Source organism: Heteronotia binoei, chromosome 5 (assembly GCF_032191835.1).
Source record: "Heteronotia binoei isolate CCM8104 ecotype False Entrance Well chromosome 5, APGP_CSIRO_Hbin_v1, whole genome shotgun sequence".
NCBI classification, from domain to species: domain Eukaryota; kingdom Metazoa; phylum Chordata; class Lepidosauria; order Squamata; family Gekkonidae; genus Heteronotia; species Heteronotia binoei.
Window position 1 is genome coordinate 140,662,762 of NC_083227.1, and position 20,688 is coordinate 140,683,449.

At 40.8% G+C, this 20,688-nt stretch overlaps 1 protein-coding gene across 3 annotated transcripts in view; it reads right to left on the minus strand.

The window, feature by feature from the left end:
* Positions 1-20,688, minus strand: part of AFF4 (ALF transcription elongation factor 4) — a 73,358-nt gene that overhangs the window by 16,387 nt on the left and 36,283 nt on the right. For all 3 annotated transcript variants that reach the window (XM_060240519.1, XM_060240517.1, XM_060240518.1), the window contains 7 exons: positions 15,099-15,135; positions 13,287-13,335; positions 11,443-11,463; positions 9,342-9,396; positions 8,923-8,960; positions 7,827-7,989; positions 5,373-6,287 (listed from right to left, as the gene is read on the minus strand). In XM_060240519.1, coding sequence (XP_060096502.1) covers positions 5,373-6,287; positions 7,827-7,989; positions 8,923-8,960; positions 9,342-9,396; positions 11,443-11,463; positions 13,287-13,335; positions 15,099-15,135 — 1,278 coding nt within the window. The remainder of the gene's footprint in view (positions 1-5,372; positions 6,288-7,826; positions 7,990-8,922; positions 8,961-9,341; positions 9,397-11,442; positions 11,464-13,286; positions 13,336-15,098; positions 15,136-20,688) is intronic.

Sequence of the window (20,688 nt, forward strand, 5' to 3'; positions counted from 1 at the left end):
TAAAATAAAGCGGAAGAACCGAACCCCCGCTGGGACCTGGGGATTGGCAAGCCTAAGTGGAATAGATCTGCACAAGAAGAAACTTAAGTGTAAGGAGAGAGGGACAAGCAGTAAAAATGAAAGTGAAACTTTTTGAGCAGAATACTCCACAAGACTTTGGATCTTTTGTGTGTATAACTCGAGGTTTATCACATTATTCTTTCCCTGGAGGAGAAAAGCTATAATGGCAGCAGGCCATAAAAGAGACCCAATTTGGGAATATTTTAAAGAAGTTCCTCTACCTATTGGTAAGGCAGGCATGCGTGCAAAATGCAAACACTGCAACAAAGAAATGCAAGGCCTAGTGGCCTGAATGAGAAGTGCTATGATGAAGATGACAACAGAAACATGTTTGAACAGGCAGGATCTTCAGGTTGGTAAACATTTTTATTTTATCATATTTCTTAAAGAATGCCTTGAATTGTCATTTTGAGCAAAATTATATTTCTTATTATTACTGCATGTTACTGTCATTTTGATACAGTTATGAAGAAAAGCAAATTTTCCTTTTTGGGCAGTGCTGCATGGCGATGAATACAATAAGCATAAATTGTATAAATAATAAAATAACAGCATTGTTGTTGTTTTTTTGTCTAAGGGAACTCATCATCAACACTAAGGATTCTGGAAACTATCCACCTTCAAGATCGCCATCCTCCTGTTCTACAGTTTCAGAGTCATACCCAGGATAGGGTTTCAGTTGCACCATATACATCATCATCAGACACCCACAGTATATCATCTAAAAGAAAGAAAAAACCCTTCCCTCCTGGAACCACCATAGATAAGTTTTTGATAAAAACCAGCAGATTAGAAAAAGAGTTAATTGACGAAAAAATCGCCCAGTTTGTTTATGCAACAAACTCTTCTTTCTGTCTGACTGAGAACCCACACTTCATTAATATGGTTCAATCACTGAGACCAGGATACAGTCCACCCAGCAGAGCAGATGTTGCAGGAAAACTGCTGAATAAAGCGTATGATAGAGAAATGGAGCAATGTGCAACAGCTCTGGAGGGTAAAACTGTTAACCTAAGTCCTGACGGGTGGAGTAATGTCCGCAATGAGCCAGTTGTATGTGCTTGTATAACAACAGAAGTAGGGAAAGTCTTCCTTGCACAAACAATTGATACATCAGGAAATGCACACACAGCAGAATACTTACAAGAAGTGGCAGCAAAAGCTATAATAACGTGTGAACAAAAATTCAAATTTCTAGTATGCAGTTTGGTTACAGACAATGCTGCAAGTGTATCAAGATGAGAAGAAATTTAGAAGAGCAGGAAGGGAATACAAAGCTAATAACATATGGTTGCAGTGCTCATTTGCTGCACCTCCTAGCCAAAGACTTCAGTGTTCCAGAAATAAAGACTAATTGTTGATACTGCTAAATACTTCCGTAACAATCATTTTGCTGCAGCAGCTCTGAAAAGAATGGGTGGAACCAAGCTAATGCTCCCACAAGATGTTAGATGGAACTCTGTGGTGGATTGTTTTGAGCAGTATATCAAGAACTGGTCTATTCTGATGACGATTTGTGAACAAAATCGAGATAAAATAGATGGCCCTGTCACAGCCAAAATCCTCAACATTGGGCTTAAGAGAAATGTTGAACATATGCTGAGCATCCTGAAACCCATTTCTGGAGCTTTAAACAAAATACAGAAAAATAGCTGTTTTATTGCTGATGCTGTTGAAATCTGAAAGTGGCGTGAGCACTTAAAAACAGAACTACACATTGACAGAATTATCAAATCAAATCAAATCAAATTTTATTCTTATATCCCACCCTCCCCCGCCAAAAGGCGGGCATTAAAAAACTAATGGGACAAGCACCGTCTCCAGCTCATTTTCTGGCAAATATTGTCAATATCCAGTACCAGGGACAAAACTTAAGTACTGAGGAAGAGGAGTTAGCTATGACATGGGTATCCAGCAATCATCCATCTGTAATGCCAACTTTAATAAACTTCAGAGCTAAGGAGGAACCATTCAAGAAATATGTTTCCTGAAGATATTTTAAAGATAGTCACACCAGTGAACTGATGGAAGTCACTTAAGCACTTGAATTTAGAGACTATTCAAATAATGATTTCACTTTTAACAGCAGTAGCTTCTTCTGCAGGCGTAGAAAGAATATTCTCTTCCTTTGGACTCATTCATTCTAAATTGAGAAATCGTTTGGGACCCGACAAAGCAGAAAGCTTGGTTTTTTTTCCAGATTATGAACAAAGATGAAGATGATAAGTGAGCTAAGGAGGACAGTATTTAAGTTTTTCATGTATAGGCTGAGCTAACAGTTTAAGTTTTTAAAAATATATATATATTGTTTAACCACATCAGTTAACAAATATGGATGTTTAAGCAAACATATGCTATAATGTTATTGTTTTAGTTGAATAAAACGATTTAAATTATTATTATTAAGGTAATGATTTTCTCCTTCCAATAAGGTACAGCAGAAAAATTGTCCAAATATAAATGATTAATCTATTAAACTGGAGATAATTCACCTCAGAATAATTTCATAATTACCTATCTATAATGTGTTTCTAATAGTATTAAAAATCAATATTGTTATATAACTGTAAAACTAATGTGAACAGTTGTTATTCTAAAAATGAAATCATCTAATAGTGAATATTAAGGTTATACGAGCAAAAATGAGTCTTTATGTAGAAAACTATGATTTAAATAAAGTCTTACTGACTAGTGATTTAAATCATATTCACCCTGTTAGAAAGCAACAAAATATAGATGTCTTACTTTAGCAGTATAAACAGGACTAAAGTGTCACTTAAATAGTTCATGAATGCAAATGTGGAATATCCCACTTTACTCCCAGTACAGGTTGTCAAAACAGTAATGGGCCCGCCATTACTGGTACAAAAGCCTCCACTAGATATACCCACTAATGCAAAAAAAAAAAAAAATTATTCCTGGCTTATTAGACTAAAGACCAAAACAATGCTATACAGGATGATGCCAGCTTATATCCACTGAAATAAATGGATTTGCACTGCAATAACTCTGCATAAGACTACAGTGCAAAATGTTTTAAAACACATCAATAACTTCAGTTTTGTAACTTTCTCTTCATAGCATGTGTGTTAAATCTCTCAGTCATAAGAACGATGTAAAGTTCAAAATTATTCATCTACATTCATTATCATGTCACAAATATACTATAAAATCAGACCAGAAAACAAGAAAGTCAATACAGTTAAAATTAGAAAGATACATCTGTACTACAAAGAGCATTTACCTCAATTTTGGTGCATAATTGTGGAAAGGTGTGTTTCAGGTCTGTGTTTTGTAGTAAGTGACTAAAGTGCAAGCTCTAAGCCTAAAAGTCTCAGCTTAGCAAGGAAGAGTTTTAAGCTACCCGGTAAACTCAGCTTCATATCCCTGGTCTGCATTATGGGAATAATACATGTTGTAAGGAAGAACTGCTGAGCATCCCTGAGCATCCTAAAGGACTATTTAAATGCTACATATTTATTTTGAAAAATTTTATGCAATCTCTTCAGGAGCCTGGGCCAAGGCAGCTTACAAAATTAAAATAATAAACACAAAGCTTTAAAAGATATTAATTAAAATCCAGCAATAAATCCCAGCCCAGCATAAAAGCACAGACCATACAAACAGACAGAACACTGACACCTTACAGTTCGACACCTAAAACAAAAAAAGCAACACAAGACACCAGGCAAGTCTCAAGTTATTCCACAGGCTAGATGCCGCTACTGAAAAAGCCCCATCTCTGGTTGCCACTCATCTCACCCCTGAAGGTGGGACTTGTGAGAGAACAGGGCTTAACTGGCGCGCTGGACAATATGGGAGGGGGTGGTCCTAATATTTACTGATTATTATAGCAACCAAGATCTAAAAGATACTGGAGATGTTGGTGAAACAACTGATGCAGCTCAGGTTCACAATGGTCCCACCACCGTCACTATCATAATAAAGCCTTTTGTTTCTCAACAGTGTCATTTCAAGGTGATGTGGGGGGGGGGGGATCACAAAATATGCCTCAGTTCAACATAAGGATTCATATTCAGGAGTACTGAATTAGAGTTAACACTGGGCAGCACTATGTTAATAGAACTAAAATCATGTCCTACTTTTGAAATTAAAAGCATAAGGACCAAATGTACCTGGAAAAATACTAGGAAGAAAAAATGCCTTCCATCCCCTTTGGCTCTTCAAGCAATGCCTAGCCTGCTTAGCTGTAACCAGCTACTAAAAGGAAAAACTGAAATATATGTAATCAACAGCTACACAGGAAGCTGCGTAGTGCCAACATTGTCACTGCAATTGCAAAGCTTTTGTTTCTTAACAGCGTCTTTTCAAAGAGGGGGATCACTAAATGTATCTCAGTTTGACATGAGGATTCATATGCAGGTCATACAGAGATGACCAAGTTAATTTCTAAATATATCTTAAGGTCTAACTCCTAAATATATCTTAAGCAACCATAAAATGGCCCGGGATTGTTGAAAGTAGCAGCTTAACTAAAGCCACATCGAATCATGGGTTTACAAAGTCTGACCTTGGGCCTGCAAAACATTCGCAAAAATGGCTTTATCAAAGAAAATCTAAGCAGGGAAATGTTGACAGTGCTATCACGTCAATGGGTTTATACAGGAATAATTCTGTGCATGATTGCATTGTTAAACTCCCTTCACAATAAAACATGTAACAACTTTAAACAAAACACAAACATTTTAATCCCTGTAATCAGGGTCTGTTGATGCAATGAAGTTGCAGAAGTCTACAGTACATAGACTAATGAGATCATGGAAGCCCATCCCTCTGCCAACACAGATGTTATAAAAATTAAATCCCCTCACAATGTGTGTGAAGAAATCACTAAAGGGATTTTGCTTGTCATCTTTTAAGATTTTCTAAATCCGTTAGACTTCATTAACATAATTACCCATTAATAGATGTCTTGTCCATCAAATGAGACATATATATTCAAATAAACACCATACCTTTTGATTAGCCTGACAAAACTATCAATGGCGAAATTTATCCTTAGAAACATACTTCTTGCATGGTAGTACAATTGTAATATCAATTCATTCACCAATCATTTCACAACACACGCTTTTGTTTTGAATTAATTCCCCTCACAATCATGGAAATGAAGTTAACACTTTCTCAAAACAATGGCAGGTACGCTTAGTGAAATTAAGACTGCTAAATGAACTCCTGACCTTCAACAGAGCAGATCAGCCTTCTGCGGTATAGAGAGGATACCAGGCATAAGAACATTTCCATTAAGAGTAGGACACTAGAATACCATATTGAAGACCGATCTGACATACCTTATGCTTCCTTTTGCCCTTGGTGGACATTTTGTCAGAAGATGTTTTCTGAGGCTCCCTTGGATGCTTCTCAGACGCATTTTTCCTTTCAACTTTTGATGAGTCTGTATCTTTGTAAGGCTTCCCTGGTATTCTAGTTAAGAGGCTCAAGTCAATCTTCACAATAAGGGGATACCTTTCATCAGGATCACTAAGTGGGGAAAGCAGTTCCTTCTCTTCCATAGGAGAGAACATTCTTTGCCGTAAAAAGTTGTCATCCTCCTCCATGGAGGGCTTAACAGGAGTCCTATTGCTCTCAGAGTATTTGGGGGTTTGCGAAGAAGGAGGCAGGCTCTCATTCTCATCAGAATCAGAAGATGAGGTACTAGTTTCTATGAATTCCTTGGATTTCTGGGAGGATTTGCCTGCAACCTTGCATTTCTTTTTCTCTGTTGTAGGCCGAGGGGAGGATTTGGGTTCCTTCTTTATGTTGGGCTTTCTGGAGCCTTTAGTGGCTGCCTTGTGTCTGTTAGAGGGTATATTTGTTGTCATGTCCAAAGGGGTTTCACTTTCTATTTTCAGCCCCCCTCTAGGAGGCTCTTCCACAGATGGTTTCTCTGCTTTTTTGGGTTGTTTTTTACCTACAGTCCTCCTTTGGATGCTTTCACTCTGAGCAGGTGATTTCTGTCTACCACGACTGTTCTCTGACCCTTTTTGGGTAGCTTTGGAATCTCTCCCAGGAGTAGAAGAAATTGAATCTTTAGATCCGCTTTGATCTGCATATCCACTCCCTGAACTCTGATCTCTGCCCTCTTTTTTGTAGCTTTGTGTTGAAGGGATGTTACTGTCCACAGAAGAAGCTGGTGATACTTTATGTGGATTCACTTTGTTCAGCCAGTTGTCAAGCTGCCACCTATTTGCTGGAGGTGGCTCAGGCTAAGGAAAGGAGAACATTTCAAAAATAAGACATCCTTTGTGACTAATAAAATGCACCAAAGTAACAAATGCAATTTTTACTACAACCTTGCAAAACTCAGCAGCACTCAAGTAGCTGCTACATATAAAGCACACTGTCTCTCATGTTTGCCATAACTCTGTGCTGAGGAAGCCACAAGAAGGATCATTTCTCCCTTGTTTGTAGATCTGGGAGCAACCGCTTCTTCCCTCAGGCAAACAGATTGGTAGCAATTTGCCTAGCAGCATTAGGGCTGGATCTTAGGAATCATGAACAGGAGCTCTGTTTGTAGAACAACTATTTCTGCATTCCTTTATCCTGCATAATCACCCATCCAATAATATACCTGAAAAGTAAGGTAAGGGTGTGCAAAAAAAAAAAGTCTTATTTTTTTCTGATTCAGGACCAAAATCAGTATTCTCAAATATTCCTGAACACCAATATCAGTTTTGTACTGAGATTCGTGCAAATATTTGGAAAGCCCAAATTTATTTGGCTCCATTATACCCTATAGGGGCTATTCCCATAGGGTATAATGGAAAAAATTAAATGCTTGCTGAATTGACTTGCTGACTTGTGCCACTGCAGGAGACAGTGGTGGATCAGATGTGGGGTTGTTGGAGAATGGCCAGGAGGGTGAGGGCAGCTTAGTAGTGGTGGCCCTGGGCCTGCCAGGACAGGTGTAGCTGCAAGCGGTAGGAAGTGACCAGAGACAATGGGGAAGGGAATTTGATGGCGGTTGTGGGGGTTGTGCTGGTGGGCCAACCCTTGGCTGTGGTAGAGGAAGGCCAGGAGTTGCAAGCAGTGAAAGAATGGGGTCTCCAGCACCCCAGGAGGGTGTTATTGCAGGGGGGAGAAGTTGAAAAGGGGGGGGGGCTTGCTCATGACAGCACTTGGGGTGTTCAGGAAGTGGACACCTGGATGTTAAGAGGGGGTGCCCAGGGGCAGTTCTAGGATACTCAGTTAGGACTTCAGCACCCTGAGAAGGCAGGGTTTGACCCAGAGGAAGGAAGTGATCCACAAGGAGAAAGCAATACAGGGGATTTGAGGGTGGTTGCTGGAGCCATGCTGGAGTCAACTCAGCAGGGAGTTAATTTACATGCTTGACTTGCTAAGTAGTGCTGCAGCAGCAATGCAACTCTGCAAAGTCAACTAAACCTTCTAGCTGCATCTGAATGCCAAATTAAATTGGCTTTTCTTTGGGCACAGGTATTTCAGTAGCCCAATACAGATCTGTCAATATCTGTGAATACAGATCTCTGTATTCAGCTGAATAAATACCCGAAAAATACTGATAAGGGGGTTTTGGTTTTTATTTGGCATGGTATAAGCCAAGCACCCCCCCCCCAGTCAAGAGTCCTTTTGGAAAAAGTATGAGATGAAAGATGGAACATTGAATTCACTGACAATGCCCATCCTCGAGTCACTGATATACTTTAAACGACTGAAAATTACTAATATCATAAGCAGACCTCACTAGCCATCTGAAAGCCAGAAAAATAAAAATAAAAAAATCCTACCTCTGGAGTTGCATTCTGTGATGGCTCATTGGCCTCGCTGTCACTAGAACTACTTTCACTTTCAGAGTCTGAACCAGAACTGCTCTCAGATCCGCTATGACTGCTTGAGTCATCCCTGGAATTATCTGCCCCTTCGCTTGCATGCTGAGATGGCTCAGAATTACTGGGGGATAGTAAAAGAACACAATGTTATGTTATCTTTCAAAAAACAAACAAACACCCTAACGTTTATAGTATAAGGATTAGTAAGAAAAATTGTTAACAGATTTCCTCAACACATGACAATTCAATTAGAGGTAAAATCCTATTTATCTCTTCTTTTTTAAAAAAGCACTAAAATCCTAGAGGTGAATTTAGGAATAGTTCAACGCCATGGTATTTCCACACAGCCAATTTGCTGCACTGACAAGGATACTTTAACTAATGAGAGAGACCTAGACTCAAATCCCTGATTATCCATTAGTAGGGATGGGCATGAATAAAAGTACGAATCACGATTCATGCCTAAAATAGCTGATGCGTGGTTTATTCCAAATCAGTCTGGGTACTCTCACTATGCATGAATTGCAAAATGAAGTGGCTTGTTTTCTGAGCAGTTCATCTGTGTTAATATTGGCAGGGGATCCTCCTCACACACTGTGACATGCCTGGCGTGGTGAGGTCACCTGGAAGTGACGCTACTGCACCAGGCACGTTGTCCTGGCAAATGTGCCCAGCAAGATAGCATCACTTCTGGGTGACATCATCACACTGGGTACTTCCATGGTGCACAGGCACTTTCTAGCCCCCCCTCCCCCCAAACCAAACAAACCACAATTCCTTCAGAAAAAAAAATGAAACAAACCAAACCATCAATTTGGGCAACCCAGCAAACTATTAAATGAAATGTACCACCATTTTCGCATTCCATGCCCATCCCTATTCATGAGACTCACTAGGTACTGTGGGACAGTCGCTGTCTCTTAGCCTAAGCTATCTCGCAGGGGTGTTGTAAGGATAAACTCAGAACAGGATACCTTATGCACACTGCTCTCAGCTTGAAGTATGATCATGAGATAGACAGACAGACAATATTATATCAACCATGGATACCTACCTCCCAGGTGTACCTCTTGGCGCTGTCTTATCTGAATCCTGTAATTAAAACATTATATTGAACATAAAAACAGAAGAGAAAACTACAGCATTTGCATCTCAGCTACTTTACTCTAGCCTCTATAAAACGCTGTTCAAGTGTAAAGGAATATATGCAATTGTTATAATCCACACACGAATGCACTTTATGGAAATAAAAATACGGTTCTTTATTTGGCAGTGTTTAAAACCAATAATAGACGGACATCAACAGGCGATTAATTCAGAGCCCTAAGACGATACTATCACTTCAAATCTCTTTTGACAGGCATTGTTTGTCAGTTTACAAGATTTTACAAACAAAATGGTGCTATCTTCTACATTCTCAAAATAACCCTGCCTATTTTGTATAAAGCTTTCAAAAATACTCCTAGCACATACCTGCTCACCATCACTGTCTTCACTACTGGTGACTGTTAGATCGTTTATCAGCACACTGGGTAAGAAGAAAAAGATGGGAAAGGTTTTCAAAAGTTATTTTCTATTATTTACTACTATAATGCAACCACAGTTGTAACATGTAACACCATGAGTCAGTGATGCACAGATGCAAGAAATCACTACAGTGTCTCTGGATAGTACCACTGAACTAGCAAATTTTCACCATGCAGCTTGGAAGTTGATAAAGTATCAACACTGTGTGGACTTGAGAGGAGATGGGTGCATTAAGCAGAATTCTATCCCTATCACCATGGTTTGAGATCCCACTTGTACCAAGGGAATACTGCTACCACAAGAGATTAATATTAACCTGAAGGCATGAATACTTAAGAACAAAGGCATTCCCTCAAAAATAAAAATGGCAAATACAAAACGAATAAGGCTGGGCCTACACCAACACGACTAGTTGCTGACACAGAATACAAGCGACTAAGATCACAAAAAAAAAGAGTCCCATGGTGCAGAGTGGTACAGCTGCAGTACTGCAGTCCAAACTCTCTGCTCATGACCTGAGTTCGATCCCGGTGGAAGCTCAAGGTTGACTCAGCCTTCCATCCTTCCGAGGCTGGTAAAATGAGTACCCAGCATGCTGGGGGGGGGGGGAAGTGTAAATTACTGGGGAAGGTAATGGCAAACCAACCCATTAAAAAAGTCTGCTGTGAAAACGTCGTGATGCGATGTCACCCCAGAGTTGGAAATGACTGGTGCTTGCACAGGGGACTACCTTTACCTTTAAGATCACAAAAAGGAAGGGAAATGGAAAGACCCCAGCACTCATAGGGTCTGACTCTCAAGGAGTCTCTCTCTCACTCTCTCTCTTTCTTGGGAGAACTAGGGAGCTCCTCCTATTCATGTGCTCCCTTAGATACTTTTGGGTTTGCAGCAAACTACAGTTTACCATTGCATCTACACTGGTAAAATGTGGCTTATGCTTGTCTCACAAAGATTCCAAAGTGGGAATTCACTAGCAATACACACAACACTTCTGATTGTTCGGTCAATGCACGTAGAGTGGGACAGTGGGTACAAACATGCTGGCCTCACCCCATGTGATCCCTGGCTTATGGCACCTATACACAGTGTACACTCACTGTGATCAGAAACGTTTGAAAAGCTATCCTGGGGAGAGAAAATATTCATCTGCACTTTCTCCATGTGTAGGTGCCATGCTCGCAAGGTGATAATTTTATTTATTAAAACATTTATATCCATCACTCCTCTTGGCTCAAGGCAGACTACTAATCACAGAATCATAGAGATGAAAGGGACCTCCAGGGTCATCTAGTCCAACACCCTGCACAATGCAGGAAACTCACAAATACCTGCCACTAAATTCACAGGATCCTCACTACTGTCAGGTAGCCATCTAGCCTCTGTTTAAAAACCTTCAAGGAAGGAGAGCCCACCACCTCCTGAAGAAGCCTGTTCCACTGAGGAACTGCTCTAATGGTCAGGAAGTTCTTCCTAGTGTTGAGCCGGAAACTCTTTTCATTTAATTTCAAATTAAATCATAACTGAAAGCACTGCAATTTAACACCAACAAAATAACCCCAAGTGACCACACACTCCTTGGAGGTGAGACTGGGACCACCATGCTCGCTCTCTGAATTTGCTGAGAGGTTGTGTGTGGAGGGCTACTGTAGTTTGGAATCCTGGTTTAAAAGGCAAAAACAAATCATGATTTGCCAACAACAATCTGCTATGAACCAGGAAATACCGATTTATCTAGTCCCATACAAAGGAAGTAGAAAAACCTGAGCTATGGTACTGAACTGAGCTATGATACTGAAAATTAATGACAGCAAACTATTAGCTTGACCAGTTGTCTAAGAAGCTATATTGAAATAAGTTAAAGAGAACTGAAGGGATATTGATACCCATATTCATACCCACGCTTTACTGTTCTGCTGCCCAACAGCAATAGTTGCATTTAATGTTGTATTTAACATTTCACTCAATAAATATATCCAAACAGAATACAAGTATTAACAAGCATTTAAGAATCATACTTCAGATCACTATAACAATCATAGCATCTTACTCTGTCTGGTTTGATTCACATCTGTAATGGGGGGAAAAACAGAAACAGAGTTAAAATGTTCCACCTAAGGTGATTTTGAAACTAAAAACAAGTTTTGACTATGCCATTCTAACACACAGCCAATCTGTCCCACAAAAAGCATTTAAAAATAAATACAATCACACCAACTTCAATTTCCTCTAGTAGCACATTAAAGGATGAAAACATCATTAAAACAGTGGACAAATATTAATCATCCATCTGGTCCAGACTAAAGAGACCTCAAAAACCTTTAACACCCCAATTTGAGCATGTCACATATCAGGGTGATGTAGAAACCTACAAGGGATTAATACAAGGCTCCAAAATGGAGGGGGGAAAAACCATCTATCAATTCTGGAAATACATAGCTAATGGGAAAACCCAGAATCACAGCATTTGGGTTTGACAATCACCTTTAAAAACTGTTCATGTGACCATCTCAGACTTATACATTAATTAATGCAGCAATAACAGTCTCTGGTTCCAGGCTCAGTTATTAACATGAATTACATTTCCATCAGAATCATGCGCTTGAGGGGAGGGAATCAGAAATTAAGTGATCTGCTAAGCAACCTACAATTCTTTGTAGTAGTTACTCTTCTGGATGTATAACTCTAGAACAGAAGTGTTGAACTCATTTGTTACGAGGGCCAGATCTGACATAAATGTCACTTTGTTGGGCAAGGCTATGTGTGCCATAAAATGTACCAGAGATATAAACTTTATAAAGGTGATTTCAGATGTCATATGGCAATAGCAGGTGAATGACAATAGCAGCCTTGATTTGGATTAGGTGTGATATGCATAGGGGTAGTCGGCGAGGAGATACCAACATTGGTATAAGACAGGAAACCTCGGTCTCAATTCCTTCCAGGAGGATGCAAAGAATAAATGGACATTAAGTCTGACATTAGAAACCACAACATTCAGTTGCTGACCTAACAGTAGCAGTGCTCTTACAAAGGAATTTCAAAGGGAGTTTTGAAAGAGAGACTGCTGAATTGCAATCGGTAATGAGGCTCAAGACAATGCATCGTCCTGGACGGAACTGAGACCAAGTTTTCCTGTTTCATTACTAATGTGTGCTATTATCATTTGGCATCTAAAATCACCTCACTCTCCAAGACACGAGGACCAATCCAAATGTTTTAATTCCTAATCAGGGTTTGCTTTTTTTTTTTTTAAAGAAAATAAATCCAGGTAGAACAGTAATCCAATCTTTTTCTTAAAAAACAACTTTTCAGAATAAGCCAAAATAATTTCCTCCATGTGCATTATGCTTGTTAGAAGAATCCACCCGCCTCTCACCCAAGGAGCGGGTTTGCTCACCAAAGCTTATACCTGGAATAAAGCATTGTTGGCCCTAAGCTGCCATGCTGGGACTCAAAATTTCTCTCTCTCCCCCCCCCTCCACAAAAGAGGAGGAGCAACCCCAGAGAAAGAAACGGAAGCTCTCTCTCTCTCTCCTACAGGCTTGTTTTTGTATCTCTCCCGCACAAAGCAGGAAGTAGACACGGAGTTCTTTTTGTGAGTGGGAGGAGGAGGAGGGCGGAAAGAGGCAGGAAACAGGAAGCAAAGAGCCACTGAAAGAGCTGGGGGAAAGCAACCTAGGGTGCGGCTGCAGCAACAGCCCTGGAAATGGAAGCAGGAGAGGGATATTGCTCAGGGGGTGGATTTGAAACCTCTGCAATAACCATGGGCCACATGGTTGATACCCCAGCTCTAGAACCTCCAAGGGGATGACTTTCCTATCATGAACACTTCTACATTATCTCTGCAAATACTGCAAAAGAAACTGAAATTCCTTTATAAAGAACACTTACGATTTAGACTGATGGCTATTAGATGCTTTCGAAGAAGGATTGTATCTTTCTGAAGGAAACGGAAAATAATTGTTTGAAGTCTAATTTATACAACATACAGAATTTAAGAAATACCTGGAGAAAACAATGGGTTGGACAGAAACTGCACTGTCAGACACAGCGTAAGCAGGTGTTATCTAGCACAGTCCTGACGCAATAGCCTTTTCTGTATTCCTGACTCAACACCCCAAGCAGTATAATGCAGCATTGTTGACTCACCAATTAATTATGAACTAGACATACTACTACAGTTCTCTTCTGTAATAACTAGAATACACCCCAACCGCTTTGGTGACTCTAGATAACCTCGGGTCGATCACAAGTCCCTGTCCAAAACCAACCTGGGCCTATCCTGGCCACTTTGGTGATGACTAAGGTAGCATATGGTTAATCAGGTTTCTTTTAACATGAATGGAAGAGCTAGCAGGGAAAGAAGACCAAAATAATCTACACAATTCATAGTTTGCAAAATGGTGCAATGGTGATGTCTTGTTTATTTCAAAAGCATAGATCAATTCTGCACTTAAGAGAAGCCAGGCACTGTTTCAGACAAAACACTATCTCATTTGATGCATTTATCCAATAGTACTAAAAACTTCACAGCAGCCTCATTATCACCTCAGCAGCTAGCTAAGCAAGGAGCCAGTTGTTCTCCAAGATGAGAAGCAACAGTACAGACATGCCTCGTTCTTGCAAGCTGGCCAGAATATAACAATAATGGTTTTTAAAAATCAGTACTAAAAACAACAGAACTTGTTTTTAATTCCATTTTGGTGTACACCAGTTTGGTGTAGTGGTTAAGTGTGCGGACTCTTATCTGGGAGAACCGGGTTTGATTCCCCACTTCTCCACTTGCACCTGCTAGCATGGCCTCGGCTCAGCCATAGCTCTGGCAGAGGTTGTCCTTGAAAGGGCAGCTGCTGTGAGAGCCCTCTCCAGCCCCACCCACCTCACAGGGTGTCTGTTGTGGGGGAGGAAAGTAAAGGAGGTTGTGAGCCGCTCTGAGACTTCGGAGTGGAGGGCGGGATATAAATCCAATATCATCATCTTCCTTCTCAGCTGGAGTATATTAACACTGGATGCATTGGATAGCTTGTAGATGCTGTGGGTCTGACTAGGTATGAAGAAACTGGAAAATGCTACTAATTCACTAGGCACTATAGCTATTATGTTGCTATCAGCAACTGTATAACCATTCCCAAAAGGGCTCTAAGTGGATGTAAGCAACTGTCATCAGACCATGCCCACACAGTGACGCTGGGAGGGGGTTGTTGCATATTAGGCCGCATTCCATGACATCAGCATTGTTTCACACAGGGCTTTTTGTAGAAAAAACCCAGCAGGCACTCATTTGCATATTAGGCCACACCCCCTGACAGCAAGCCAGCCGGAACTGCGTTCCTGTGCATTCCTGCTCAAAAAAGGCCCTGCCTACAGATATTAATTCATTCTCTGTTTTTTTATTAAAGAGCTAATATAAATATATAGAACAAAAATATAAGGACAGCAACCACTAAGAAGTTATAGAATTACTCATCAATAAGCTATTTCTTAGCAATGTGCATAAAAAGTTGTACTAATTAAAAAAACTCCAAAAACCCAAGATACACAGGCTGGGGTCTTTAGCTGGCCAAGGATCAGAATGAAAGAATATCACAACTAAACATTTATTCAGATGGACAAAGCCTCGTGTAACTAAAGTATTTTGAATGAAAATTCTAAAATAACAAGAGATTATATAAAAATAATTTGCATTAAGAACTTTAACCTTACTTTGTTCTCCAGTGCCAAAATTAGACTGCTGAGTTTCCTGGAAGAATACCAAAAGTTACTGGTCTCTTAATGGTAAAAAAGTATTGACAGAAATAAAACTTTAGTCATGTTTGCCTCCGATTATTAATTTTATTCATATCCATAGCTGGCAAGTTGCAAGACTACAACAACTACTTTTTAAATATTTTATTCAATCCTATCTGAAACTATTACAAAATTAAGACTTCAAATTTTAATTTTTTTTCTTATGGTCTTGTTTCAGATTTCACTTTCCTGGTTCCAAATAATTTTAAGAATGGTTTTATTGATTGTTCATTAGCTGTCTCAGAAACCATATAACTAGGAAGCAGAGTATACATATCAGAAATAAATTAGTGCCGATCACTCAACATCAAGAGGCATGGGTTTTAGATTAAGCACACATTCATTTACAAATAAACACAGCTGCATAAGTTCAGTCATCTTGCAAAAAATGAAAAAGGGGCACTGTCAAAAACTATGGGGGGGGGAGAGAACAGCTAGTGTTGAGAGATAAAAGTTTAGAATTAAAACCATAAACAGTCCAACATATGTTAATACGTATGTAAAGTCCTTTAAATATTCAACCTATTGTAAAAAAGGAGAACCAAAATTAGAGTTGCTTTGCAATTATGTCCAGAAAGTTACTAGCCCACAAAAGTCTGCACTGCCCTGTCTTCTAATACATTAGCCAGTTGTAGCACAGAAACCTTGATGCGATGTGTGTGTGTGCGCACACGATAACCATACAAACTATAAATACTTCCCAGCTTGGAGGCAATTCTTACCACAATTTAGCAGCCACTGACAAGCCTGAACCAGTCAACAGCTGAAGTTCAACTCATGCTTAATAGTCAAGAAAAGTGCAAAGCTATCATTTGTTCTCTTGGGGATAACTTAGATTTGTATCCAGACAATAATTTCCACTAACAGAAGGCTCTAACATTAGCAAAAAAACAAAACCCTTTACTGCCTCCTTTCTCCCATTGCAGTTTCTGAAATGCAACTCCTGTGAGACAGGAAAAGCCACCCAGGAGCAACATGAGGGGCAAACAGATGATTTGTAGCAGGAAGACAGGAAATCAGCAAAAATTAACATCTTGTTTTACTGCATGTGCACATTACAGATACACTACACTGCCAGCAATTTTAAACATCTATATGCTGTAAGCCTACAACGATCCAGTAAGTTATCCATGTGCTAAACAGGACAGAGTATACCTCAGGAAAAAAAAAACATAAGAATATAAGAGAAGTCATGTTGGATCAGGCCAATGGCCCATCCAGCCCAACACTCTGTATCACAGTGGCCAATAGCCACTGATGGACCTCTACTCCATATTTTTATCCAATCCCCTCTTGAAGATGGCTATGCTTGTAGCCGCCACCACCTCCTGTGGCAGTGAATTCCACATGTTAATCACCCTTTGGGTGAAGAAATACTTCCTTTTATTTTATTTATTTTTATTTATTTATTCTATAATTTATATCCCGCCCTTCCCACAAAGTGGCTCAGGGCGGCTCACAACAACGACAAAACAATAAACAAGGTACAAAGTTAATACATTTAAAAGTCAAAACATTTAAAAAACCTAAAAACCTTATCTGTTTTAACCTGACTGCTCAGCAATTTCATTGAATGCCCACGAGTTCTTGTATTGTGAGAAAGGGAGAAAAGGGCGTCTTTCTCTACTTTCTCCATCCCATGCATAATCTTGTAAACCTCTATCATGTCACTCCGCAGTCGACGTTTCTCCAAGCTAAAGAGCCCCAAGCGTTTTAACCTTTCTTCATAGGGAAAGTGTTCCAAACCTTTAATCATTCTAGTTGCCCTTTTCTGGACTTTTTCCAATGCTATAATATCCTTTTTGAGGTGCGGTGACCAGAATTGCACATGAGATCGCGCCATCGATTTATACAGGGGCATTATGATACTGGCTGATTTATTTTCAATTCCCTTCCTAATAATTCCCTGCATGGCGTTGGCCTTTTTTTATTGCAATTGCACACTGTCTTGACATTTTCAGTGAGTTATCTACCATGACCCCAAGATCTCTCTCTTGGTCAGTCTCTGCCAGTTCACACCCCATTAACTTGTATTTGTAGCTGGGATTCTTGGCCCTAATGTGCATTACTTTGCACTTGGCCACAATGAACCTCATCTGCCACGTTGACGTCCACTCACCCAGCCTCAACAGATCCCTGCGGAGTGCTGCACAATCCACTCTGGTTCTCACCACCCTGAACAACTAAGCTTCATCTGCAAACGTGGCCACTTCACTCCAGATCATTAATGAACAAGTTAAAGAGCATGGGACCCTGTACTGAGCCATGCGGCACCTGTTTACCGTCTTCCACTGTGAAGACTGCCCATTTATACTCACTCTCTGCTTCCTATTACTCAGCCAGTTTTTGATCCACCAGAGGACCTGTTCTTTTACTTCATGACTCTCGAGCTTACTAATAAAGGCTTACTAAGGAGCCGTTGATGAGGAACTTTATCAAAAGCTTTCTGGAAGTCAAGGTAAACAACATCTATTAGGTCCCCTTTGTCCACATGCTTGTTCACCCCCTCAAAGAACTGTAACAAGTTAGTGAGGCAAGATCTTCCCTTACAGAACCCATGCAGAGTCTTCCTCAATAACTTATGTTAATCAATGTGCCTACTCATTCTGTCCTTGATAATGCTTTCTACCAACTTTCCTGGTACTAACTGGCCTGTAATTTCACGGATCTCCTCTGGAACCCTTTTTAAAGATGGGGGTGACATTTGCTACCTTCCAGTCCTCAGGAACGAAGATTCGTTCTTTCAATGAAAGATTACATATTTTTGTCAGGAGATCCCCAAGTTCAACTTTGAGTTCTTTCAGAACTCTTGGATGTATGCCATCCGGACCTGGTGACTTATTAGTTTTTAATTTGTCAATCAGTTGTAGGACCTCCTCTCTTGTCACCTCAATTTGATTCAGGTCTTTCAACACCCCTTCCAAAATTAGTGGTTCTGGAGCGGACAAACACTTCTCGTCTTCCATAGTGAAGATGGAGGCAAAAAATGCATTCAGCTTCTCAGCCATCTCCCTATCCTCCTTCAGTAATCCTTTGACCCCTTGGTCATCCAAGGGCCCCACTGCCTCCCTGGCTGGTTTCCTGCTTCTAATATATTTGAAGAAATTTTTATTGTTGGTCTTTATGTTTTTTGCAATATGCTCCTCATAGTCCCTTTTTGCCTGCCTGATCACAGTCTTACATTTGATTTGCCACAGCCTGTGTTCCCTTTTATTAATCTCACTTGGACTAGCTCTCCACTGCTTAAAGGAGTCCTTCTTACCTTTTACAGCTTCCATTACTTTGTTTGTTAACCATACAGGCCTTCTCTTATACCTGTTTGTGCCTTTCCTAACTTGTGGTATATAGTTTATCTGAGCTTCTAGGATTGTAGTTTTAAATAGCCCCCAAGCTTCCCCAAGGGTTTTGACTCTATTTACCTTTCCTTTCAGTTTCCTCTTCACATGCCTCCTCATCTCAGATAATTTACCCCTTTTAAAGTTAAATGTGGTTGTGCTGGTCTCTTGGAGCAACTCCCTATTTATACAAATGGTGAAATCAATAACGTTATGGTCACTGCTCCCAAGCGGTGCGATCACTTTTACATCTCTCACCAAGTCTTGGGCATTACTTAGGACCAAATCCAGGATCGCCCCACCCCTGGCAGGTTCTGTGACCATCTGCTCCATAGCACAGTCATTGAGAGCATCTAGAAACTCAATCTCTTTCTCTTGACCTGAACACATATTGACCCAATCAATCTGTGGGTAGTTAAAATCACCTATTACGACACAGTTTTTATGTTTAGCTGCTATCTTTAATCCTTCCATCATATTATAATCATCCTCTATCTTTTGATTTGGTGGGCGATAAACTCCCATAGTTAAATTTCTTTTTGGGGCTTCTATTTTGACCCAAAGCATTTCTAGAAGGGAATCTAATTCTTTGACCTCAGTCTTACTGGACTGTATACCCTCTCTGACATACAGAGCCACCCCACCTCCAACCCTTCCCTCCCTATCCTTCCGATATAACTTATATCCAGGAATCATCGTGTCCCACTGATTCTCCTCATTCCACCAAGTTTATAAAATTCCCACAATGTCTATGTTTTCCCCCAACACTAAACATTCCAACTCACCAATTTTACTTCGAACACTTCTAGCATTTGCATACAAACATCTATAGTTTCCCAGGCAAGTTAGGCCCGCAACCTTCCTCCAATTGCCTCAAGACTTTGGCAGGCAGCCCATACTGTTTGTCATCATCTCAGTGGACAACTCTGACCCATTACCCGGTAGAAAAGTAACAGCTAACCCTTCATCTCTTTGAGTCCTCCTGAACCAGAGACATTTCATCTGTCAGCTTTCCCCCAAGATTTAGTTTAAAAACTGCTCTGCCACCTTTTTGATTTTAAGCACCATAAGCTTGGTTCCATCTGGGGACAAGTGGAGACCGTCTCTTTTGTACAGCTCCCGCTTGTTCCAGAAAGCATCCCAGTGCCTAACAAACGTAAACCCTTCCTCCCTACACCATCGTCTCATCCACACATTGAGACTTCTAATTTGTGCCTGTCTCTCCAGCCCTGCACGTGGAACAGGTAGCACTTCTGAGAAGGCTACCTTGGAGGTCCTGGCCTTAAGTCTCCTGCCTAGCAGCCTAAATTTTTCCTCCGGGACCTCACGACTGCATTTCCCCACATTGTTGGTGCCAACATGCACCACGACCACTGGCTCCTCCCCAGCACTATCAGCCTATCTACAACACACATAATGTCCGCTACCTTCACACCAGGCAGGCAAGTCACCATACAGTCAGAATGCAGTTTTGCCACCCAGCTGTCTACTTGCCTAAGGATCAAATCACCAACTACCAAGACCCCCCCTCTCCCCCTGCCCAGGGACGGTTCCTTTGCGTGAAAGGATACCTGCTCACCAATTGAAGAATAGGTCCCTACTGAGGGCACATTCCCCTTATCCTCAGCCCGGTGCCCTGTTCCCTCTCGACCCTCATGCTCCCTGGCAGCAACGGGGCTACCACGTTCAGAGTGGGGCTCATCTAATACGTCCCTGAGAGTCTTCCCCGAGTGCCTAACTGACTGTCTCTGCTTCTCCAGGTCAGTCACCTCGGCCTCAAGGGTACGCATTCCCTGAGGACCAGGAGCTCTTTGCATCGAGCACACCACCAAGACTTCTGTCCTGTGGGCAGGTAGTCATACATGTGACACTCAGTGCAAAACACTGGAAAGCCCCCACCCCCCTGCTGGCATTCTATCTTCATGATAGCTTTTTTCAAAAATATACAGTCCCCTTTTAAATCCTGTTTGTTTATGTGGCTCTCCTTCTGAAGGGTTTACTTACCTTATTGGGAACACAAGGAATCTGGGTTCCTGGTCCTTACAGAGCCCCCAGGCCAAGAGCCCATTAGCTCGCACCCTCTAGCTCACACCCTTCAGCTCGTGCCAAAGGCTTGCGCCTCTAGCAAGACACAGCTTAATAATGCAAAGAGGGTGGGGAACACAGTCACT